Source organism: Brachypodium distachyon, chromosome 2 (assembly GCF_000005505.3).
Source record: "Brachypodium distachyon strain Bd21 chromosome 2, Brachypodium_distachyon_v3.0, whole genome shotgun sequence".
Taxonomy (NCBI): domain Eukaryota; kingdom Viridiplantae; phylum Streptophyta; class Magnoliopsida; order Poales; family Poaceae; genus Brachypodium; species Brachypodium distachyon.
The window spans coordinates 2461209-2485495 of NC_016132.3; the positions used below are offsets into that span (position 1 = coordinate 2461209).

The 24287-nt window shown below is 47.0% G+C and overlaps 6 protein-coding genes and 2 long non-coding RNA genes across 10 annotated transcripts; 7 read left to right on the top strand and 1 right to left on the bottom strand.

Annotated features, from left to right (window-relative positions):
• Positions 1-1098: 1098 nt before the first annotated feature.
• Positions 1099-4407, top strand: LOC100821691 (glutathione hydrolase 3). Of its 2 annotated transcripts, none has more exons than XM_003565294.4 (4): positions 1099-1688; positions 2569-3087; positions 3208-3443; positions 3552-4407. In XM_003565294.4, exons 1-4 carry the CDS (start codon positions 1224-1226, stop codon positions 4207-4209), a joined length of 1878 nt encoding a protein of 625 aa, XP_003565342.1. In that variant the 5' UTR covers positions 1099-1223; the 3' UTR covers positions 4210-4407. The 2 variants fall into 2 exon arrangements, with proteins under 2 accessions (XP_003565342.1, XP_024315993.1); XM_024460225.1 differs by lacking the exon at positions 1099-1688 and adding an exon at positions 1709-2451 and having other exon boundaries at positions 3552-4209.
• Positions 4408-5137: 730 nt separating this feature from the next.
• On the top strand, positions 5138-9903 carry LOC100830013. Its single transcript, XM_003568727.4, has 11 exons — positions 5138-5296; positions 5690-5774; positions 6739-6935; positions 7454-7536; positions 7699-7744; positions 7844-7900; positions 7986-8040; positions 8112-8212; positions 8303-8366; positions 8460-8593; positions 9399-9903. Exons 1-11 carry the CDS (start codon positions 5231-5233, stop codon positions 9585-9587), a joined length of 1077 nt encoding a protein of 358 aa, XP_003568775.1. The 5' UTR covers positions 5138-5230; the 3' UTR covers positions 9588-9903.
• A 531-nt stretch (positions 9904-10434) lies between these two features.
• Positions 10435-11754, top strand: LOC112271103. Its single transcript, XM_024460074.1, has 3 exons — positions 10435-10515; positions 10906-11142; positions 11231-11754. Exons 2-3 carry the CDS (start codon positions 10978-10980, stop codon positions 11609-11611), a joined length of 546 nt encoding a protein of 181 aa, XP_024315842.1. The 5' UTR covers positions 10435-10515; positions 10906-10977; the 3' UTR covers positions 11612-11754.
• Positions 11755-13364: 1610 nt separating this feature from the next.
• LOC112270543 lies at positions 13365-14283 on the top strand. Its single transcript, XM_024458186.1, has 2 exons — positions 13365-13568; positions 13684-14283. Exons 1-2 carry the CDS (start codon positions 13365-13367, stop codon positions 14281-14283), a joined length of 804 nt encoding a protein of 267 aa, XP_024313954.1.
• A 404-nt stretch (positions 14284-14687) lies between these two features.
• On the top strand, positions 14688-15497 carry LOC112270544. The gene is made up of 2 exons (XM_024458187.1): positions 14688-14777; positions 14895-15497. Exons 1-2 carry the CDS (start codon positions 14688-14690, stop codon positions 15495-15497), a joined length of 693 nt encoding a protein of 230 aa, XP_024313955.1.
• A 1399-nt stretch (positions 15498-16896) lies between these two features.
• On the top strand, positions 16897-18246 carry LOC104582495. The gene is made up of 3 exons (XR_730226.3): positions 16897-17228; positions 17461-17647; positions 17859-18246. It is a non-coding gene; the product is annotated as an uncharacterized LOC104582495 (long non-coding RNA).
• A 54-nt stretch (positions 18247-18300) lies between these two features.
• LOC100826231 (putative cellulose synthase-like protein D5) lies at positions 18301-22258 on the bottom strand. Its single transcript, XM_003568628.3, has 2 exons — positions 20721-22258; positions 18301-20640 (listed from the first exon to the last, which is right to left on the bottom strand). The coding sequence occupies exons 1-2, from the start codon at positions 21990-21992 to the stop codon at positions 18919-18921; spliced, it is 2994 nt and encodes a 997-aa protein (XP_003568676.1). The 5' UTR covers positions 21993-22258; the 3' UTR covers positions 18301-18918.
• Positions 22259-22482: 224 nt separating this feature from the next.
• On the top strand, positions 22483-23624 carry LOC112271051. Of its 2 annotated transcripts, XR_002963839.1 has the most exons (3): positions 22483-22580; positions 22673-23046; positions 23306-23624. It is a non-coding gene; the product is annotated as an uncharacterized LOC112271051 (long non-coding RNA). The 2 variants fall into 2 exon arrangements; XR_002963838.1 differs by having other exon boundaries at positions 22483-23046.
• Positions 23625-24287: the final 663 nt, after the last annotated feature.

The window sequence follows — 24287 nt, forward strand, 5'->3', positions numbered from 1 at the left end:
GTGAGGTCAACTGTTTGCTTGCCACATCCTCATTGTCCTTAATAATAATAATAATAATTATTAAATCAGTGATCAGTCACCCAAATATTTGCCCCACGGTCTGGGGTTCTGGATCTGAAACCAATGCATTTTCTGTGTTGGATACTCCCACTTGCAATGAGTTTAGTTTCATGTAGTACTACTACAAGTGGGAGGTAAATTTATTTGTTAGAAGAAAAAGAAATGCTGCCGGCTGAAAGAACCCAAGGACGCAAGGGATGAGACCATCAGACGGAGAAGCGTGCAAGCAAATACTGGAGTAGCGCCAAAAGCTGGGCATCCATGGATCGATTGAGAGGCTGCCTTGGTGCCGGGTCAATTTGTTACTGGATTCAAGTTTTTAATGTTTCTAAAACAAGTTTTTAACTACGGCCAGAAATAATAATAATAATAATAATAATAATAATAATAGATCCTTCCTACTATTAATACTTGGGATTCTTTTCTTTTGGGGAATCTTTAAAATCTTACCTATTTTCCCTAAAAAAAAGAATCTTACCTATTTTGTCTTCTTATTAGTGATAAATGTTGCTCCGTCGGGAGTATTATTTGTAGTAGATCAACGACATTTGTTATGGATTCGTGGGAGTATTATTTGTGCAAGGGATTCTTCAGTCTTTTTCTTTGGATGCGGTTTATTGTACTAAATCAGCGACATTTATTATGAATCAAAAGAAGTACTCCCTCCGTTTCATAATTCTTATCGAAATCTAGATGCTTTTTAAAAGTAGATACATCCATTTTTTAGCAAATTTGAGACAAGAATTATGAAACGAAGGTAGTATTATTTATATCAAATCACCGACATTTATTATAGATCGGAGAAAGTATTACTTATGCGAGGATTTCCTGGTCTTCTTCTTCAGATGCCGTTTTGGTAACAATGGTGGAACTAGTCTTGAGCTTTGGTCATTCACGCACGCATGCAAATTATTTTAATAACAAAAAAGGAAAAGGAAATTATACTGCTGTAGTACGATTATCATGTGTAAGAACTGACGCTTCATTTTTTCCCGGGTTGTGCTGTTGGCACACTCTATAAAAAAATATCCGGCGCCCCCGAAAACAGAGCAGCCAGAAAGACCCCACGCACTCGCTCTCAGCAGCTCTCGCCATCCAAAACAGAGCAGAAAGAATCATCATCCAGGGATCCTTTCCCCTCCGCCTTCTCCAGAGCTCCAGCCATGGCCGCACCAGCAGCCATGGCGCGCGGCGGCGGCGCCCTGCAGAGCCCGCTGCTCCTCCCGGACTCCCCGCGCCGCCGCCGCCGCCCATGCGCCGCTCTGGCCATCGCCGTGGCCCTGCTGGCCCTGGTCGGCGCCGCCCTTTTCCTCCTCCTGGCAAGCCCCGGCGGGGTCTTCGTCTCCGTCTCCGGCTCCGGCGGCGGCGCTATTGGCTCGAAGCGGGAGGTGGAGTCCGGTTCAGGGGCTGTGGCGGCGGACGACGGGCGGTGCTCGGAGGTGGGCGCGGCGGCGCTGCGGGCGGGCGGGCACGCGGTGGACGGCGCCGTGGCGGCGGCGCTGTGCCTGGGCGTCGTGCACCCGATGTCCAGCGGCGTCGGCGGCGGCGCCTTCATCGTCGTCAGGGACGCCGCCGCCGCCGCCGTCGCCTTCGACGCCAGGGAGACCGCGCCCGCCAAGGCCTCGCCGGTAACGTCCGTCCGTCCGTTAGCTCGTCCTTCTCAACAAGAACAGCAAAGCTAATTAAAAATGAAAATAAAATCATTTAAAAAAACAAACCATGCGTTCGTTTCCGTTTCGTTACGCTTTGTGCCTATGACGCGTGGGACCCGTGGTGGGCGGCCACTAGGAGAAGGCCGTGGTTGGGAGCTCGTCGCTGTCCGGTGGGGCCCTACGCGCCTGTAGAAAAGGTCGCTGTCTGTCTGCTAGCTGGGCCCTGTAATAAGCTTAAAAGCTGTTTACTATAGTACCAAAGCTAGTCATGTCTTGGAGCTAAATTTGACTTTATGCGAGCAATAATCCCATTTATTATTCATTGGTCGAGTTGATATACACCAATAATGCATGGTAGGACGTGTAACTCCTCTTCCATGTTTCACGCAAGCTTTTTTAACATAATACCGTAAATATACAGCTTAATTAGAGATATTGGTAAGGAATTTTCGTTTTGAGAAACAAGGTACAAACGTTCAGACACTGAACCGGCATTTCTTTAGAAATTGACGAAATCATCGCAGACGTCTCGTGTTGATGGATTCCACCGCACGTAACCACGCCAACGAAAGTACTCAGTCACGTGAAGTGAAACGAAACACTCGAGCATCTTCAAGAGAGATGATGTTAGCCCTGCCATTAAAATGCACGTGCTGAATCACACTCGGAATTTGGGATGACATAATACATCCGCTGAAATTACGCTGAAAATCTGGACCGCATGATATACTACGGAGTAGTAAGTACTACTACACGCGATGAACAGAACTACACTTCATTACATTGCAATTGCAATTGCATCGCATTACAAGCGTGGTTAATTATTTTATGTTTTTTTCTTCTTCTGTACGAGCAGAACATGTACGCGGCGGACCCGACGAGCAAGTTCAAGGGAGCGCTCGCCATGGGCGTCCCGGGGGAGCTCGCGGGCCTCCACGCCGCCTGGTCGCGCTACGGCAAGCTCCCATGGCGCTCCCTCTTCGCCCCCGCCATCAGCCTCGCCAGGGACGGCTTCCTCATCGTCCCCTACGTCGCCAACGCCCTGCTTGAGTCCTCCGCCGACGTTCTCGCCGACCCGGGCCTGCGGGCCGTCTTCGCCCCGCACGGCAAGGTCCTCGGCGCCGGCGAGATCTGCCGCAACCCGGCCCTCGCCGACGCGTTGGAGGCCGTCGCCGAGGGTGGCGTGGCCGCCTTCTACGGCGGCTCCGTCGGGGAGAAGTTCGCGGAGGACGTGAGGAAGGCCGGAGGCGTCGTGGATCTGGGGGATTTGGTGGGTTATAAAGTGGAGGTGAGCGACGCCATGACAGCCGACGCCATGGGGTTCTCCTTCCTCGGCATGCCGCCGCCCTCCAGCGGCACCGTCGGCATGGCACTGGTAAGTACTTATATATAACACTAATTAAAAGGATTCAATTGTTGTTGTTCGTTTGGATTGACGATGAACACTTGTTTGATTTTGGGTTTCTGATGATGATGGGGAATTTTGTTTTTGTAGATTCTGAATGTGTTGGGTGGGTACGGGTCGTTGGAGTTCCTGAAAGGGTTTTTGGGCGTGCACCGGCTGGTCGAGGCGATCAAGCACATGCTGGCCGTCCGAATGGACCTCGGCGACCCTGCCTTCGTCAACGTCGCCGGGAACGTCTCCGAGATGCTGTCGCCGGAGTTCGCCGACCGGATCCGGTCACGGATCGCCGACAACACCACGTTCCCTTCCAGCTACTATCTCCCAAAGTAAGCACATAGCTCACAATTCTTCCCTTTGATCTTTGTAGTACATGGCAAGCGTTTTGAATTGCACTGCTGACAGGGTTGTTTCTTGGTGCGTTTTGTGTATGCCAGGTGGAGCCAGCTGGATGACCACGGGACGAGCCACCTGTGCGTGGTGGACGGCGACCGGAACGCGGTGGCGATGACCACGACGGTGAATTACTACTTCGGAGCCAAGGTGCTCTCGCCGTCCACGGGCATCGTGCTCAACAACGAGATGGACGACTTCTCGGTGCCGTCCAACCACCCGACGCCCGACCACCTCCCGCCGGCGCCGGCCAACTTCATCGCACCGGGGAAGCGGCCCCTCTCCTCCATGACGCCGGCGATCATCCTCAAAGACGGACAGCTCGCCGGGGTGGTGGGGGCCAGCGGCGGCACCAACATCATTGCCACCGTGACGCAGGTGTTCCTCAACCACTTCGTCGTCGGCTTGGGCCCTCTCGCCTCCGTGCAGCGGGCGAGGGTTTATCACAAGCTGGTGCCAAACGTCGTGAAATACGAAGACGAGATAGTGGCTGATGGCGGTGAGGTGATCGAGCTCAGTGGCGAGGCGAGGGCGTTTCTGAGAATGAGGGGGCATCAGCTTGAGAGCACCGCGTCGGGAGCCGTGTGCCAGCTCATCGTGCAAGAGTTGCCGGAATCGGTGCCGGAGGAAATCAAGGTGTACCGTGGGATGCTCACGGCGGTGAGCGATCCCCGAAAAGGCGGCAGCCCTGCCGGACTATAATGCGGGTATCAGATTGATTAATTGTATTCTGTCTTACATGTGTCGATCTTGTGATCGTGTACATATATTCAAACGAAAGTAGATTCATTATACTCCAAGCTTTAGATAATGCGGTTTTCGTGCAATGCATGCAAAGGATGTTAGCTGAATTAATGTCAAGATCGACATAAATAAATTAAAACAAGACATCACTAACATTATGAAGCTGTCGCTTTTGTGGAATTGTTCTGCATCTCAGTGATATTCTAGTATCGAAGAAAGACAGCCGTAAGAACCACACTAGGAACAAACACATTTTGTGGCTTGGAACAGAAAGGATGTTTCTGAAAACCGAGAATAAGAGGAAATTTTGGTGCGATATTGCGTGATTTCAGAGGAAATTTTGTTGCGGCAGAGACGAGAGGTTGAATATATGTCCAGATGCACTAATTAAGGTTCGGGCTACTCCAGGATGTAATCGTCTCCTTGTTAATTCAGATAGCGAAAAGGATTAATACTACTCAGTATCTGAATATTGCGCATATCCGATGCAAGATTTCCTAGATATGTCCTTTGAAGATACACTAAGGACAGAAATGCCAATACAGTGGCACAAGAACTCGCCCGATGATGATCATCAAAACGATCCGGATCAGCAATTTGGATGGAGACCCCCTTAAAATTGCTTTGTATTCCTCTTTTGATCCATGACGCAACCTTTGCTTTAAAGTTAATAAACACACCTTGCTGTAAAAAGAATTACTCCTAATTCAAGGTGTCAAACAAATACTAATTCAAAACGCACCGCTGAATTTCTCGTCTACATCCGCACGAGTCCGCCGCCCGCCTCAGCGCGTCCGCCTGCCGTACACGTGGAAGGAGAGGCGCACGTGGACGGCGACGATTGATACCACCGCTTTAGAAGACGAGAGAAAAGGGGAAGGAAAAATGGGCTCTCCTCCTCCAAATCATACCCCCGCCGGAGTTTGAGGTTGCTGCGCGGCCTGCGATTCCCAATCCCGGCGAGCGTGGCCGAGGAGAGATGCCGCCCCGGACGTCGGACCACCTCGAGGCGCTCTCCTTGCAGATCGAGCGCAAGCTCCACAAGGTCTGATTTCTTCTCCGCGTGCATTCCTCCGCCCCTTTCTTCCTTCCTTCCTTCCCTCAATTAATCTTCTTCTGGTTCCTTGGTAGTTTTGCTATGTGGGGGAAAATTATTGGCCGGCTCGGGGCTTTGTAATGTCAGAAAAAGTTGGAATTTTTGATTCGTTACAGGCGATTCGGTTGGAGAAATTTGGCTTTCTTAATTTATTAGCCGTCCGTCCCCCTTTTCTCCGGTGGCACCGAATTGGGGGGCAATTGTCCTTTCGTTCCTTTTTGGAATTCCTCCCAGGACTTTTTTGACTGAATCAAGGCCGCTGTTGTCTGATTCTGAGAGGAGGCTGGAAGATGAGATGGAGTGTCCTGGTTGTTTTATTTACTGGTTGTTGCTTGCGTGCAGGCTCTCACCTCCAACTCACAGCGTCTCCAGCTGCTGCAGCAGCTGTTCGCCGATATCGCGTTGAAGGTGGATGACCGCGCTCGAGGTGCTGCCATATCTCTTGGATACTACTAGCTTTTAGTGCTAATTATCTTCCTACGATGTTATTTCTTTAGCATTAGCATTTCTTAACGGTTGCCTTCTCTGAATTTGCAACCAAGCACAATCAAATTTGTTTTAGTTTACAGTCATATTTAATGAGTAACTTGGTAGATGATACTTCGACCAAACTTCTGTTATGTGTGACCTTGCTGTTTTCTGTTTCACAATTTTTCACCAAAGGAAAATCCAGCTGTTAGTAACACAATTTATTTCTCTAGTCATATACTCATATTCGTTATGTTTTCTTAGAAAAAAATGTGTTTCTTTTGGGACATGATAGTTATGTTTGATTACTTCATTTTCATTCCATCTAAGAAGTGGTCTTTATGACAAACAAGAAAAGTTTGGCATGCTTAAATTCACTGTCAAGTGCAGCATTTTCTATGTGCTCTCCCATAGGAAATGCTGGTGTGTATCACATTTCCGGAAAGTTTGTTGCCAATTACAAGGAATGGTAAGATTTGAGAAGATATCCAGCAGTGAGAGAGAGCGACGCAGAACTTGCAGTCCTTTTTAACACGGCTCTTTTGTATTTTCCCAGTTGTTTTATGCTCTGTTAATTAGCTAAGCTTTTGACTCCTAGTTGTTCATTGGCCTAGTAGTTGCCAGAAATCGGGTTTGGCTACTGTCTTTTTCCTTAATCTTTATATAAAGCAATCAGTTAAAAACAAGCAGAACAGGCATGAAAGAAACTTAATACATCTGGAGAGGAGTAGATCTTTTGTTTGGATCATTATAAACAAGGGAATGTTTTGTCATTTTGCTTCCTTTTTTCTGAATACATTCTTCTGGTATTTTATTTTTATGATACTACTCAACGTTTTTTTGGCCTCTTATTAGAAGTTACTATGACATCCTCTCAAGAAAATAAAGAACTATGTAATTTATATCTTGCTTCTGGTAAACAGATGCGATTTTAAGCAGGAGTGATGAGGGCATTCCTCCGGTAGATGAACGAGAAGATAGTTACTTGTGCTTCTATGAGATTCTTGCAAATCACTATGTAAGAGTACCTGAAAGCGGAAGGCGTATACTTGAGTTAATAGTGCAACTCTGGAGCCAATCCTTTGCAGCCAACATATTTGCACTTCTTTTCCACAGATGGGTATGTATTGAACTTTACATCCTTATAGTTGTTAGGACTTGCAATGAGCTGTACTGCACAAACTCAATCCTATTAGATAAAGTCATGTTTTCCATTTCCACTCGTTGGCTGTACCTAAAAGGATATGCTTTCTGGACTTGCTTCTTGCTATATGGCACAGTACTGATAGCTATTGAACACATTCCATCATTGAAATCTATTCGCACCTCTTGTAAGTTGTCAGCATGTATTGATGCATATAGACTACTCATTTATAGCATTTATACACCAATTCAAAGTGAAACTAGAAGCTGGAGTTGAGAAGATATTTTTTTGCACAGCACCAACCTTATACTACCCTGTCCTTATTACCATGTTGCTGCATGTAACCTACAGTATTGAACAAGGTAAATTCAAAATTAACGTAAAAGGCTGGTTTATTCTCTATTTGTTTAATTAGTCTTGTTGACAATGATGCTCTGAGTAATATTAGCTCCAATCTGGACTTCATTTGGTAAATTGCAAGTTCTTCATTGCAGTTGTTTGAAGTCCCTCTTGATGGAAGGGAAGTATCACTAAGATACAGCTCTGCTCTTGTCCAAGGAGCTACCAACGTTTTTTGGTATGATAACCGGTGGCAATCATGAAAACTTGAGCTGTTGTTAACTGATAAGTCATTAACTCCAATGTTCAAACTGATTGCTTCCTTAGCAGAATATTGCAATAATGCCATTTTCATCTTTCCTGAAACCCGCACGATATGATAGACTTATTTTCTTGTCAGGATTGACATTCAAACCAATACAAGACACTTTCTCCCATTGTATCATGTAAGCATTTGTGTGTACATCATGTGTTCTTACACTTTGTACCTTTGTTGTACAGCATGTATTCTCACACCATCATGAAATACTTTGTTTCTTGAACAGTATCTCCTTGAAGAAGTCGCTTTAGTCCCTGATCAACTGAGTAAGATATCTTTGCAGGTCGATCTCTCTGTTTACATGGTTTTTTCTTCTTCTAGTGAACATGTTCAATAATCAATAGATATTAATTGAGAATTGTGACCAGGCTGGTAGAAATCTGTTCTGCCTCCTCTCCAGATTCATGCTGTTCTATGATCAGGGTATGTCCGCTTTCTCAACACTCTTGGTGCTGATTGCTCGCTACTAAAGTGTTGCAATTTTCCATGCGCAGATCACTTGCTTGCAAGTTTTCTTGAACATTTCCCTGTTTTTCCAAACTCTTTCTTGGTTGGTGGACCTGCAGATTACTTTGTTATCGAACTCACTGATCAGGTTATTCTCTGAAAGAAACATTTGATGTTTATCTTTATATTACATGCTATATCATTTCCCCAGACTGAGTATTGTCTGTTGTTAATCCAGCTCCAGAAGCTAAAAGTGGAGCCTGTACTGCTGCACTATCTTTCTCGAATGACCATCCTTCAAGGTATTAGCTATCCAGAACATTTTGCATAGCAAATGTGTATATTTATCCACTGAAACATCACATTTTATCCTGAAATAAAATCAATTAACGCAGGCTGGGAATTGAGGATGAGTACAAGCACCAGACTAAAGTCATGCCTTTACAGCTTCACGTCTCCGGGAGGCCCTGCGTACCCAACAAGAGCGGTGCGGCATGCAGCCTGGAATACGTTGGATTTTCTTTTTCCTGTGAGTGCCATCTTATTGTCCTAACTTAGGTGCTTTAGTCCACACTTGCCCTACCAAAATTTGGTTAGCCAAATAATTGGTCATTTTTTTCCTTGCCCATAAGTTGGCCAACTTTGGCCAAAAACTGAACTACGGTTGGCTAAAGTGAATTGGCATGCCAAATAATTGGCAACCATCCAAACAAAGACCAAATTTTGGTCGTGACCAAAAAAATTGGCATGGTATGTTTTGGCAACAATCTAAACATACCCTAAGTTCTATACTTTTAGTAATCTTACCGCGGTTTGCTTCTCCAGTTAGCAAACATGAAGGAAATTGCAAATTTTGTTGTAGATGTACACCATGGTTTCATCTGCATATTTGTAAAGTTTCAAATTCATTCCAAGTCAAAAGTAACAAAAAGAGTCAGTTTCTGCCAATTTTAAGAAATCAGATTTGTCAGAAACTCTCCTTTTGAATACTGTTAACATGGTATAGGTTTGAACTTGGAATTGCAAACATATGCAGAGCGAACCACGATGCACATCTAAAAAAACATTTTGTGTGATCTTTGTTAGTTTGATTATCTGAGATCGCAAACAAATTGTCCTCCTGATGATATAGATGTGACCAATATGTACCATTATTGTCAATGTTGTTCCATACCCATTTATTCTTGATACCGGTGCACATACTGTTATCCTGGAGTTGCATGCTGTGTACTTGGCCTATCTGGCTGAAGTATTGTTTCAATGATGGACACAAACATGTTTCTTTTGTGTTAAGAGCTTGTAAATAGTGTCTTATGGTTTATGTCTGGCTACAGGTGGGTCGCTATCCGAGGCACGTGATAAGCCTGTTCTTTCGGCTACTCTACCCGTGGTACTGGCCTTCCTCTTGCTGGAACTTCGTCATGACTTGTGTCATGACCGTCTACTACTACATCCTGAATCTGCTCCTCTCAATCTGGGACAACATGAGGAGGCCCAGCCATCAAAGGATGCACAGAGAATGAAGAAATGGCGCGTTAGTCACAGCTAGCGGCTTGTGTTGTTGTTGTTGATAATGTTCCTTTTTGTTTCAGTTTTTGGTAGGTTAGCGGCTCATGTGTTTGTTTTGGTGAAATTTGCGCTACAAATTCATCTGTTTGTTCTGTTTACATGGATGGAGAGATGTGACATAGGCATGTGTACAATGCAAAAGAGAAAGGAAAGAAAGGTAAGCGTGTGCATTTTTGGGGGGCTGGACTGACAACTTCACGTGATTATTGTAAGCTGAATTCTGCAAGTATATATGTGTTATTTACTTGCAGGAATGTCATTGATTTAGCACGCTGCTCCATGTAAGGAACACGTACTTCCTGCGACCCATATACATTTGGTACAAAGTTGCACTAAATCAACGATAATTAATATGGGTTGGAGGGAGCAGTAAATTTCTTCATCAAAGTATATATATGACTGAATTTCAGGAGAGATCTTATTTGTATGCCCCAGAAGATAAATATTTATTCCAAGTCCAAATTAATAGTAGCCGTTTACATTACTTAATTATCCTAAAAAAAGGAAAGAAAATGTACCTTCGTCTCCATCTCGAACTCAGCTTGATCATGAATTAATCCCCACGGGTTGTTAACTATACGAGTCCTTAATTGGGGCAGCACGGCACGGACCGGACCTGCACGAGTTGGAATCGATTAGGGACTCCAAGAACGGATGGATCGATTAACCGTATTATACAAGCTTAGCTAGCCCAAATTACGCAACACAACCAAATTAAGACGCGCAGAGTCGAGATCGACGATGGACATGGATAGGGAGATTGCCTATATGCATAGCCGTTCGCTGGAAGAATATTGGCACCCTAACAAGCACAAGTCTGACCAAGAGGCCGACCAGCTGGTTCCTATCACGCCGATGATATATGGGGCAACCAGGACATCAGTAAGTATATATTATATACCGTCCTAACTCGTTGCATTTTGTTTATTTACTCCGCTCGCTTAGTTCCATAATACTCATGTCGTTCCCAAAATAAGTGATGTGGATTTGTATAAAAATTTATGCAAATTCAAGTCACGTCGACCATCAACAATTAGACCAATGATACGTGCGCTATTAATTACGTGGTGTCAACATGATACAATTGGATTTCGTTTTCGATAAAAGTTTTCGAATGTGAATATAATTTTTATGGCATGTCGGCCGCTATTATTGGCCTAACCGATGGTCAAAGTCAAACCTCCAGATGTGTGGGTGTATTATGTTATGATGAAACGGAGTAACTAACTACTTATAATATATATAACTAGTTATATACGTCCATGGATGCAGCGTCTGTCCCTCCCATGTGTTTAACGGACGTCGGCCTTCGGCACAAGTACCACTTTTTTGGAAGTTCCAGGAATGAGGCAGATCTACTCTATCAAAATAACATCGATAAGAGGAGGTCTAAAGTGGCCGCTAGACGTGTTTGGTATGGTCGTAGCACGCGATGTCTTGGAAATTGACCGCAAGCGTAATATTATCTTTGCCCGTGCAAGGAGCAATTGCCAGACCATCACACATGAGGTAATTTGTGTCCGCATAAGAAACATTATTTGTTTGTTGTTTTGAAAAATATTAATTGTTATCTAATGAATTGATTGTTTCCATGCAGCATCCTTATTTAGAACTCACGGGTCCTACCCGTGCCGTTGTGACCTGCCTTGATCCTGGGAACATCGAGGTCATGCTCAAAGTTAAGGGCGCCGATGAATCGGAGGATAGAGACCTGAGTTTTCTAGTGTTAACGTTACAAAATCATCGGCATCGTCGCTATGATAAAGATTACACTAGCAAGCGTAGCACACTTGAGTTAACATTCGGCCACATTGAGAGCTCCGTGGAGGCCACGATCAGCGTACGACTTGTTGGAGGCTCATCATGGCCAGAAGGTTTCCAAGGTGTTTTGACCGCCAGTATTGCTAGTACAGATGATGCAGAAGTTGTGTTGCTCGTTTTGATAACAAATTGCCTGTTGTTGGTGATGATGGCATGATCAGGCTTTCACGGCGTGTTGTCTCTGTTGAATACCCTAAAGGAGAGATAAAAGTTTCTCTCGTCGCATGGCATCAAAAGGGCGAAGATATCTCTAGAAGAGATGATATAGTTTTCACATCAAAGTATGCAGGTAGAAGTTGTGGTGTGCTTGATGTTGGCTCCTGTAAGCTGCAAGTCACAGTTGCATGGTACCTTTTCGATGGATTTTTTTTTATAATTAGTCAAAGTTTGAGGATAGCTAAACACGTTTGCCGCTTGGTCCTTTTCGATGGATTCTAGCAGAATGCTATATAACTCTTGTCAAATTGAAAATTGTGTTTAAAGTGGGTTTATTGTAGTAACCCAATGATGGTGCTGAAATATGTTTTCTAACTGTTGGTTATATTGAATATGTTCTTTTTTTTATCGAATGCTGATAAAAAAAATCTTTAGCAATTGCTGTGGCATGCAACATGTAAAAATCTTGAGACCACGAAAATAGAAAAAACCTATCCACATTCTCTGCAGATTCGATCATGTTTTCTACTGTACATAACGTTGACCGTGAATTTTACGGGAGGTCATCCTAGCTAGTTCACTCCGTTCCATAATTCTTGTCAAAATTTTAGATGTATCTGGACACTTTTTAGGAATAGATACATCTTTTTGGACAAATTTGAGACAAAAATTATGAAACGGAGGGAGTAGTTAACATCAACCCATTCTGAAATTTCAGAACAAAATTTCTTTACTACTACTTAATTTGCAGTTTGGTACGTTGGTCCGTCGCCCCAAATTCACAGAAATTACATCTGTATGACACCGCCCGAACTCCCGAATCGTTTTTCTCTTTCCTTTTCTCGCATCTCGCCCAGCCCTCATGCCACCGCTGCTCCCTGCCCCACGCGCCGCCACCGCCCACCAGCCTCTCCTTTCCCGAAATCTCTCCTCTCCACCAGAACCCACTTGATCCCTTCGTCTCCCTCTCGATCCCTTCGTCTCCCTCACCATCCGTCCCACGCCCGTCCCTCCATGTGCCGGTCCGCGCCGCCGCCGCCATGGGGTGCCGCACTGCCGGTCCCCGTGGACGCCGCCATGGGACGTAGTCCCGCCGCAGGGTAAGTTCCACAAATTAACCCCATAGCAGGGTAAGTTCCACAAATTAAGCCCATAGCAAGGTAAGTTCCACAAATTAAGGAAACCATGCATAATCTATATTTGAGAAAATTAAACCCATGTGGAAGGTAAGTTTCACAAATTAAGATAAGTTCTGTGTTTGTCAATTACGTTTTGGAAAGAAAAAAATTCGATCGATCGATGGACATGCGTAATCTATATTTGAGACGTAAATCATTGAAATATTTGTGTCTCCGTTGCAACGCACGGGTACTTAGCTAGTCTATGTAATGCCTCAGAAGATAAGTTTTATTTATTCTTAGAAGGTTCTATCAATTCAGGCAAGTCCAAATTAATTAATTAGGTAGCCGTCCCCTTTGCATCCCTTACTTAATTTATCTACATCACGAGCTCCGGCCGAACACCCCCCCCCCCCCCGCCCCCCCCGAGATTGCCATTATGAGTAGACATGCGTTGCAGCAAGATTTGTTTTGGAGGCCGACTACGCTGGTTCCTATCACGGCATGGGGCAACAAGGACAGCAGCAAGTGTGTGTATATATACATATACTCTCTCCGTCACATATTAAACGTCGAAATATTACATGTAAGTGACGCTTGAGTATATGCGTGATCGATGCAGCGCCTGTCCCTCCCATGGCTTTAACGGACGACAACTTTTCCGGAAGTTGCAAAGACGCTCTTCAAATCGACTCTATCAAAATTGCATCCATAAGAGGAGGTCTGCGGTGGCCGCTAGACGTGTTTGGTATGGTTGTAGCTCGTGATGTCTTGGACAACCGCAAGCGTAATATCATCTTCGCCCGTGCAAGGACCAATTGTCAGACCATCACCGAGGAGGTATAATTTGTGCTCATATACTCTATCTTTTTATCCCAGACCGTATGAAACATTATTTAATTGTTATTTAAAAAATAATAGTTGTCATTTACTTTACTGATTGTTTCCCATGCAGCATCCGTATTTAGAACTCACGGGTCCTACCCGTGCTGTTGTGGCCTGTCTTGATCCTAGGAACATCGAGGTCATGCTCAAAGTTAAGGCAGGCGCCGCTGAATCGGAGGATAGAGACCTCAGTTTTCTAGCGTTAACGTTAAAACATCGTGGGTATTGTTCTTATGACGAAGATTACACTAGCAAGCGTAGCACACTTGAATTAACATTCCGCCACATTGAGAGCTCCGTGGAGGCCACGATCAGCGTGCAACTCGTTGGAGGCTCATCATGGCCAGAAGGTTTCCAAGGTGTTTTCACCGTTAGTATTGCTAGTATAGATGATGCCGAAATTGTGTTGCTCGATTTTGATAACAAATTGCCTGTTGTTGGTGACAGTGGCGTGATTAAGCTCTCACGCCGTGTTGTCTCTGTTGAACACCGTAAAGGAAGACTGAAAGTTTCTGTCGTTGCACGGCGTGAAAAGGGCGAAGATATTGCGAGAAGTGATGATATAGTTTTCACATCAAAGTATGTCGGAAGAAGCCGTGGTGTGGTTGATGTTGGCTCTTGTAAGCTGCAAGTCACGGTTGCATGGTCCGTTTTCAATCGGTATTCTTAGCAACGCCGATGCCTTGAGCAACTGCTCAAGGTAGTTCTGCTTCAGAAAAACAGTTTAAAGTGGCTAGCTATATTGTAGTAAATGATGATGGTACTGAAATATGTTTCTAACTATTTGTTGCTTAGGAATATACTAGCAGGTGTGCCCGCGCGTTGCTACAGGTCAACAAAATCACAAACTATTTATTTTCATTTTCTGTGTAGGTAACTCATGGCGTCGTCGAGGTCGGCATGCGGGTGTGGTGGCGTCGGTTGTAAGACAGAGTAGGAGAAATCGTGGAAAAAAAACTGAATGAAAAAAAATAACGGACAATGACATATTGGTTGCAAAGACGCTCTGCAAATCTACTCTATCAAAATCGCATCCATAAGAGGAGGTCTGTGGTGGCCCTAGACGTGTTTGGCATGGTCGTGGCGCGTGATGTCTTGAATGACCGCAAGCGTACTATTATCTTTGACCGTGCAAGGAACAATTGTCAGACCATCTGGAAGAAGGTAATATTTGTGTTTGCGTTCTTCTCTGTTTTATGGTTGACCCATATGAAACATTATTTAATTGTTATTTTCAAAAACTTAGAATACTAATTTACTTGATTGATTGTTTCTATGCAGCATCCGTATTTAGAACTCACGGGTCCTACGCGTGTTGTTGTGACCTGCTATGATCCTGGGGACATCGAGGTCATGCTCAAACTCAAGGGTGCCGACGAATCGGAGGATAGGGACCTGAGTTTTCTAGCATTAACGTTAAAATGTCGTGGGTATTGTAGCTTTGATGAAGCTTACACTAGCAAGCGTAGCACACTAGAGTTAACATTCCGCCACATTGAGAGCTGCGTGGAGGCCATGATCTGCGTGCGACTCGTCGGTGGCTCATCATGGCCAGAAGATTTGCAAGGTGTTTTGACAGCGAGTATTGCCAGCATAGATGACGCGGAAGGTGTATTGCTTGCTTTTGGAGATGATAAATTGCCCGTTGTTGTTGCTGATGATGGCACGATTAAGCTTTCACGGCGTGTTGTCGCTGTTGAGCTTGACAAAGGAGAGCTAAAAGTTTCTGTCGTTGCACGGCGACGGCTTGAAAATGGCGAACATGTTGATAGAAGAGATGATGTAGTTTTCACATCAATGTATGCCGGTAGAAGCTGTGATGTGCTTGATGTTGGCTCTTGTAAGCTGCAGGTAACGGTTGCATGGTCCCTAATCGATGACTAATCTTAGCAAGACCGACGGATTTGAATGCCTTGATTACTATTTTTTTTTTCCGGATAAGGAGATTTATATTGTACTAGCTCCGTTCCACATATAATTCTTGAAGTAAATTTCACAAAAGCACACTCGTTAGGGCTAGAGTTTCAACGGACCACAGTTATGACTAATAGTCTCACAAAATCACACTTTTTTGGACAGATCTTCTCACAGAACCCAAATCAGGTAATTAAGAGCGTTTGATGGTGTTTTTGACAAGTGGGACGCACATGTCGGATGCCAGTCGGACGGGTCGAACCGTCTTTTTGTCCACGTCAGCTTTTGCCCGACACGCTGATAAGCTCCTCTGTCCACCCGGAAAATCCCGATTCGATCCTGGCATCCGACATGTGGGTCCCGCTTGTCAAAAACACTATCAAACGCTCTTAATTGCCACACGTACCCTAATGCAAATAATTGCCACCTCTGGTAAACACAAATTGCCACACGTACCCTAATGAACACATTTAACCATTGTATGTCTGTCTATTTTGATGAAATTCTATCACTCACTGCTCGCTCTGCTCGCTTGATTTAGTCGTCGCGACCCTGAATCTCGCCGAGGTGTAACGAGTGTGCAGAGTTCCTCCCCAATGCAAGCCTTGCGGGAGAGGCACCACCACTTGATCCACCCATCGATTACGATTTGCGGACTAGCAGCCTGATTCTCCCTGAAACGGAAAACAAAGCAGATACGGCCCCGACAAATTACATTGGTTCCATCCTTGTGAGCGGACAGGATGGGCAAGCAGCCGCGTCGCCGATGGCTACCACGCTGGCAGCAACAACTACTGCTCGTGGTGGCGAGGGGAGAGACACAGAGAGGTTGGAACGGCTCAAGGCGGTGGGGAGGTAGCACGAGGCGACGTCCACGGTTCCGGGCGGGCCGCACAGACATGCGACACTACGCGAGAAGACGGGCACAGTGCGTGGTGACGAGAGCGCCGTCGACGGGCATGGCAGCCATGAGAAACGAGGCCGCAAGAGCGGACGGACATGTTTTCCTTATAATTTCCGTAGAAAAAAAGAAAGGAAATGAATGCATGCATGTGGCAAGAGCAACAGGTATTCCGTAGGAAAAAAAAAGAAAAAAAAAAGCGTGCAGCAGCACCTAGCTAACGCAGCAGCAAGATAGCACAGTAGCGGCAGCCGCACGAACGAGCACCGCAGAAGCCAGCGCAGCAGTGCGTCGCTCAGAAAGACACGCTCGCGAAGTGAGTGTGTTAGAGAGAGGGGGGCAAGGATGGACATGGACTCTGCGCCATCAGCCTCGGCCCTTACTGGTTCATCTTGTATTGGGCCTCCAAGCAAACATCTCGAGGCCCATGTACTGTTTTTGAGCCGAAAAGGCCCATCTCATCTTCTAGGGAGAATTGCCCTAAAAAAAAACACCTGAGGAATTAGTGCCGCCGCCGGCGGCGGCTCCGGGGATTGCCGCCGCATACCTTTGCTCCATCTACCCCCTCCTGCGGCGGTGTCGCTGATTGGATGATGCTATCCTCGCTTCTTCGGAGCAGCTAGCACGCGCTGCTTCCTCCTCCGCCGCCGGCTGCGCTCTCAAGCGGACCCCAGCCTTCTCCAGAAATGTCTCCTCCGTCAGAGCCAAGCTCATCCCCTCAGCCCGGACCATGCCGACCTCGGCAAGCTCCTGGAGGTCTACAAACTCCGCGAGACTGCCACGACTGGTTCTCGGACGAGGTACTGTATTTAATTGAACTCTGTTCTTGTCTGGTACAACATTTAGCCAGATGGTTTCGTTGTCTCCCTTGTTGCCAGGGGGGCTAGTCTGAGTGTTAGTCAGTCAGAAATAATGAATGTATGATCATCTTCTTGTCCTAATACTTGTGCCTGTTCATTGCAAGTTTTATGCATGAGTGCTTCCATTCCATGGTCAAGATTTAATGTTTGTGCATATCTGTTGTTTGAACAGCAACAGCAGCAAGCTATGGCCTATGGGTTAACCCTGGGAACAATTAGTTAGGTTCAGCGACTGCCCTGCTGCTTGAGCTCCGGACCGACCCTTGCCCCTGGGAGTTTCCAACAGGGCCTGCAGTTGCCGCCGACTTCCCGTCAGAAACTTCGCCGACCTCCGGCGACCACCACGTAGATTCTGACAGGTCAGCTCAAACTAGCAACCAGCTGTTTTCTCTCGAACCCTCTATTTTTAGTCATATGTGTAATTCGTTTCGATTATTCCTGACATTTCTAACTATAGAAGTTGATCTTTAACCCTGATAATTGATCAAAAGCTCAAAGAAATATCTTCAGCCTTTTTTGCCTTTCCGGGTCATGATCCATTAAGAGAATCTTATCATCCGTGTGTTGTAGAGTGGATAGATCCCCCTCAACTGGAGGGCGAGGCACTGCCGGCACGTACAGTCCTGGAGATCATTAGGTGCTGCTGTGGATGTTACTGCTTCCATTCCTGGCTGAGACCAGCTCTAGTCCCCCCTTTTGCTTAATCCGTATGAATTTTATGATTAAAAGATCAGCGGTTCATCAATTTCTGGAGTGATCGAGGCATCGAGCCGTATATCCCCTTTTGTATTTTGCTCAGGAAGAGCTTTAGAAATTGCTTACACAAAGTGTGGTCGATCTGTGGCTAGGAGTACCCTTTCTCGATTAGTTTCATGAGAGATTGAACTACTGTTTTGTGAACATGAAGTGCTTGATGAATTGCTTCTTTTCAAGATATAAAACAAAATACACCGTCTCAGGAAGGTATATGTTTAGGTTTGCACCACAACACACAATAAGGTGTCCTGTTGAAACGGGCACAACCTTTAAAGATAATTAGTCATGAGCTCAGATGTTGGGTGAGCATGCCATTTGCATTTGATGATGATATTTGAAGTTAAGCCCAAAACAACCATTTGATCTTTGCTTGGGCATTACTGGAGAAATGTTGTATGCGTTTAAGAATTTGGGACCCCGTGAGAAATACAATTCCCTTTTTTCACTTTTGTTGCCTAGTTAAAACCGGTCCAATTGCAAATCTAAGGAGAGCTGGCCTAAGTGGAAGCTCATCTAATTAAAACTTTTCATTGGTTATAACATGCGTTACTAAATACTATGTTTCACTACTGGGCTACATGCCCATGGATCTCACTACACTAGAAGCTATTGCTCCAAACTCATCTCCTGTTCTAACTTCTGGACTTTCGGAATCCATAAGCTCCAAGCCACAACCTACAATTTGCCATCTGCAGAGTGATCTTTGTGCTAATTTTGTGCAGCCAAAAAAAAGATAGGATACACAATATACCCTAGGGAGTACATCGCAGTTGTCTGGACAAGACTTGTTTCAAGCAAATTTGGAGCAATTAATCTTGGTCCTCAACTGGGAATCGATGTCGGTCGGTGGACTGCATATATATATGGATCACATTCACACCTGGATGCCGCCTTGCGTGATCCGGTCGTCGGGCGGGCTGATGGTGATCCAGAGCAGCGAGACGGTGATGGAGATGAGCCCAGCCCAGACGTAGACGATGGTGGGCGTGCGGCCGCGTCGTCCCATGAGGCCCTTGGCGAATGGGTAGTAATGCGCCAGCACCCAGAAGCTGAAGAAGCCTCCACCCAGCAGCTTGCTGTACTGCGGGATCTCTGCATAGACGCAGCGCGACACGCCCACCACCATGGCTATGATGTTGATGCCGATGATGGCGAGCGGTGGGATAAATAGGGACGTCCACTTGATGAGGTACAGCTCGGCGAACGGGTCATCGTCGTCCTCGGCTGCTGCCTTGGCGGTCAGCGTGAAGGATATCTCGATGCCCGCAGTGATCTTGAGCAGGCCCTGTAGCACAGCGGCCAGATGCGCCGATGTGCCACCTATGACCCAAAACTGCTCGTTGCGCCACCACTCTTCCAGCCCGATCCCGGACCACTTGACCTCGAGCAGGCAGAGCAGTATGAGCGTGATGCTGATGAGCAGCAGGTAGCAGAGGAAGGTCGGGTCTAGCGTGGCCACAATGAACTGGCCGGAGAAGAGGGAAAGCGCTGGCAGGAGGCAGTACATGATGAGGAAGATCGATGTAAAGGGATAGATGCCGACGTTGAGGTAGGACATGCGTTGTAGGAACATGAGCCTCCGGGACGCGAGGAGTGCGTTGTTCTTGGAGAAGAAGATCTCCACAGAGCCCGTGGCCCAACGGAGCACCTGGTGGAGGCGGTCGGTGAGGTTGATGGGCGCCGTGCCACGGAAGGCGTCCCGCTTGGTGATGCAGTACACGGAGCGCCAACCGCGGTTGTGCATCCGGTACCCCGTCACCACGTCCTCCGTGACGGAGCCGTAGATCCAGCCGACACGGAGCCCCCACTCCGTGGTGTCCTCGTACCAGCATGAGATCACCGACACGGCCTCTGCCACTGTGGCTGCATCTAGCGATGGACGTGGCATGAGCAGCGCGCCCGGCGGCCGGCCATTCCTCACGGATGGGTGGTCCTGCAGCGGCCTGCCCTGGTACTCTGCCACGGCGATGGACTCCACGAACAACTTGGACTTCCCGAACCGCTGGGGTGCCTCATGGTCGGGGTGCTCGAGCATCGGGCCCGACTCTCCGGGACGCGCCGACACGTGCGGGTCGATGGGCACCTTGGTCTGGCCGACCACGCCATGGTACTCGGTTGCACGCGGCGGGTTGAAGCCGTAGATGGCGTAGCGACGAAAGAGGCATCCAGTGCCGACGTACATGGGGCCCTGGAGGCCATCCAACGCTCGCATGTTGCCGTCGAAGAAGACTGTGTTGTGGTTGGCGTAGCGGTCGGAAGGGTCGATGCCCTCGAAGCGCTGCGGGAACTGGATGTAGCAAATGCGGTCGCCGCCACGGTCTAGCATGTAGCACATGGCCTCTCGGATGGCTTGGCAGTTGTACACGTAGTGGTCGCAGTCGAAGTTGAGCATGAAGGGGCCGTTGGACAGGATCGCCGACGCGCGCACCATGGCATTCATCGCTCCGGCCTTCTTGTTATGGTCGTACCCCGGGCGCTTCTCGCGCGAGAGGTACACGAACATGGGGATGCGCACGTCCACATTCGTGAAGTCTAGGTACGTATGGTCGCCGGCATCCCCGTACACCACGTCGAAGTGCGGGTTCTTGATCATCACCTACATTTGCATAGACGGCCCAAGAATCTTAATTAATTACATGAAGCGTTTATGATGGATGTCGATCGATGGAGAGATACCTGGACGATGCTGGCGTGGTCTCCCTTGCCGTGGTCAGGCGCAGAGTCAAGCCAGGTGCCTGGCCAGTGTGTGCCATCAGCCATCCAAGTTGCCTTAACGGTACTAGGCGGGGCCTCAGACGAGGAGGCGGCGGCTGCCTTCTCGCGGGCGAGCTTGCGCTCGCGCGCGTTCATTGCTTTGGCGCGTTGACGGATGGCCTCTGGTAGGTCATTGATGCGCACCTTGAACTCGTCGTACTCGCGCTTGATCCAGCGCCGGTCCTTCACGAAGTCTGGCCGCTTCTTGCCTTTGGTAGGGTCGCCCTTCTGGTTGAAATACGCTTCCGGGTTGCGTGGCTCGATGGAGTGCTTGCGGCAGAACGGCACCCACACCTTGGCGTAGGCACATGCCTCCGCCATGGCTTCGAACGTGAGAAGCGCGCCTCCGTCATCAGAGATGTAGACAAAGAGTTTCTCGACCGGGTAGTCCGTGGCTAGGATGGAGAGCAGAGTGTTGGCGGTGACCAGTGGCGGTTCCTTGTAGGGGTCGGCGGTCGAGATGAACACGTCAAGACCAGGCAGGTCAGAGCGGCCGGTGGGGTTGGACGGCGTAGCGGACTCAAACTTCTCCCGGAGTGCGGCGAGGTCGGCGGCTCGGTTGATGGGGTTCAGCTTGGGCATCTGGTCCAGGAGCCACGAGAAGGCGAACCAGTACTCGCAAACGATGGAGATCCCCCACAACCACATCGCGTCTGGGTTCGGGTTCGTCGCACGCCAAATCAGGAAGAGGAATAGCGCCACGAATCGCACCATCACTAGTAACCTGTAAGGGCTTAGAATGCCCGGAGGAATGGGCACCTTCCGGCTGAGCGGCTTCCAGGGCTTATCGACGAGGTCCTCCATCCTGACGCTGCCGCCGCCGCCCCTGGTGCTGCCGTCGTCGTTGGCGTACGCGGTGCCATCCTGTGGCCAGTACGCGTTCCCGATACCGTACGTTCCCTTGGTCTCAAATAGCCACCGGTTGTGATCGAAGTCGCCCGTCTGACTCCGCAAAAGCAGCGTCTTGGACGGCGTCGCCACGCGCGCCGTTGACAGCCGCCGGTCCATCTTGCCTTCGGCCGCGCCGTCGTCGCCACCCCGGCGGTTCACGAGCTTGGAGGCTGATGAGTAGGGAGGTAAGGGAAGGTCGTCCGGCTTGGTGGATCCCCCGGGCGCAGCAGACGGCGCGGCGCCTGGCTGGTTGTCCGGGGTGGGCGGCATGAACACGGTGTAGTTGGCATAGTCGCTTGACATGGTGAAGGAGAAGCCGGTGATGTGCCCTCTCGACGCCCGATCGATGTGGGAATTAACTTGAGGGATGGCTTTGGCACGGACGGCCGGACGGTGATGTTCTTCCTAGATAGCAACGGGCTACGGCTTGCTTGAAGCCATTTCCCCAGCCATTTTTGCAAGCTGATTCCCACAACGTGGGGCTTATTTGCATGGTTTGGAGAGAATTGCGATAGATGGAATGTGAAGTGGCGACAATCTCGGAGACCCGAAGCTTCATTGCCTAAATATAAACCTTAAAATAGCAAGTCACCTAAATAGTAAATGATTTGCCTTTTTCTGATCAGACCATGCTCATCACCTAAATATAAAATACTCTTTTTCCTAATTTATAGGTCGAATTAGATTCTTTAACATGAAGTTGCACATATCTTTTGGGAAACGTCAGCATGGATGCGCATGCATGCACCATGCTCATGACCTAAATATAACACGCTTTTCCTTCTCAGGTGCACCAAGCAGCCATAGCAGCGTTGGAAGAGAAAATCGAATTACTGGAAAATGGGACAGCCTCAAGAAGTTTGTTGTTTAAGACCATCCGTATCAGAACAAGTACAGTGAAACAACCGCATTAGCTTGATCTTATGATGAGCTTCCATTTCGGTTCAATTCAGCCGATTGATTCATCTTGGCATCCTTGCAAGGAACATATTGCAGTATTATTTCCTCATGAGCACGGTGAACCTCAACGACTCAGCTGGGCATCCAGCACCGTACCAGCAAATCCACCCACAATTTTGATCATCCTTGATGCAGAGAATGCGTGAGTGATACAATTATTGTTTGTTTTGGTCATTTCTGGCAGCTAGGAGCTCGTAATTCTCGTTTTACAACTTTTACAGGTGCTTGATGGTGTGTCCAGATTGGGACGTTCAAGGCCGATTGATGTTCCAGGTCCAGCCCTCCAGCAACACCAACACAGTTATTTCCTGTGAAGCTTCCAGAACAGAAGAGCTGGGGCTTGCCCTTTTTATAGCCGGGGAAAGGATACGCGATCCCTTTTATTCCTGCTAATTTGGTACGGAGTAATCTTTAAACCTACTATTTCACAGCTAATTTTGTTCGTACTAGATACTCCAGATTAGCGTTGATAGCCTATATACAAGTCTAAAAGGCTACTGTAACACAAAAGAATGTTATTCCTGCTAAGTTGGTACTTATGGAATGGCATTCGAAAGGTTAAATATCTCGGATGAAGGATGTGTCCACACAACTATTACAGTAACAAAAGGTGAATTTTATTTCTTTTAACTTCCTTTCTCCTCTTTATACACTAGGTATTTGAGACGAAGAAGAGAAGAAAATGCATGCTGTCTCCATGTCGGACTCTGCTTGCGGATCATGTTATTACTAATCCGCAACGTGCGGCTAATTACTCCTTCCGTTCCATAATTTTTGTCGGAAATTACATGTATCTATACGTCTTTTAGAATAGATATATCAATTTTTAAGCAAATTTGGGACAAAAATTATAAGACTGAGGGATTATATGAGTAGCCCTTGTAATTGCTTCGGCGGCACGGCACCGACCTGCAGAGGGGGTATAGCAGGAAAGAAATCCTTAATATTCCTAGCTTTGCTAGGCGTACGTATGAATTCGAATCGATCAGTGACTCCATCATCGGGCCAATCGATTGCTAAAAAAAATAAGTATTCCCTCCGATTCTAAATTCTTGACTCAAAATTGTCCAAATATGGATGTATATATTCTTAAAAAGCGTCTAGATACATGTAATATTGTTTCGCAGCGCTCTGTGCCTACAAAACATATGTACAAGTGTTCAAACAAAGAAAGAGAGAGATTAAAAGTGGATATCCATTACTTCAGTAAATGATAGAAAAAAAAACTCCAGTAATTGGAAAACAAGATCCAAAGAGCTTTTCAAATCTCTTGAAGAGGAACACAAATTTGGCGTACAGGACTTCCCAGTAACAGCAGCGCCAAGAGGAAACAAACACCAGCAGATCTTCCGTCCATTTCTGAATTCTACGTTCTAACGGTACTGCCCGTATTGTATTTGTCTCTTCCTTTTTGGCTGCTAAAATATCATATCTCAAGGTGGATGTACAATGGATACAGTCTCTTTTATAGACCAAGATACTAAGGCAGTTCTCTCAAAAAACTTAATTCACGAGCGCTAATTGATCCCAATTTACTCCCGTTAATTGCTCCCCATTTTTACTCCCGCTCCCGTTCTCCTAGTCTACCGCTTTGCACGTTGGGCAGTTGCGTAAGCTGCGATTTATTGACGCATCATA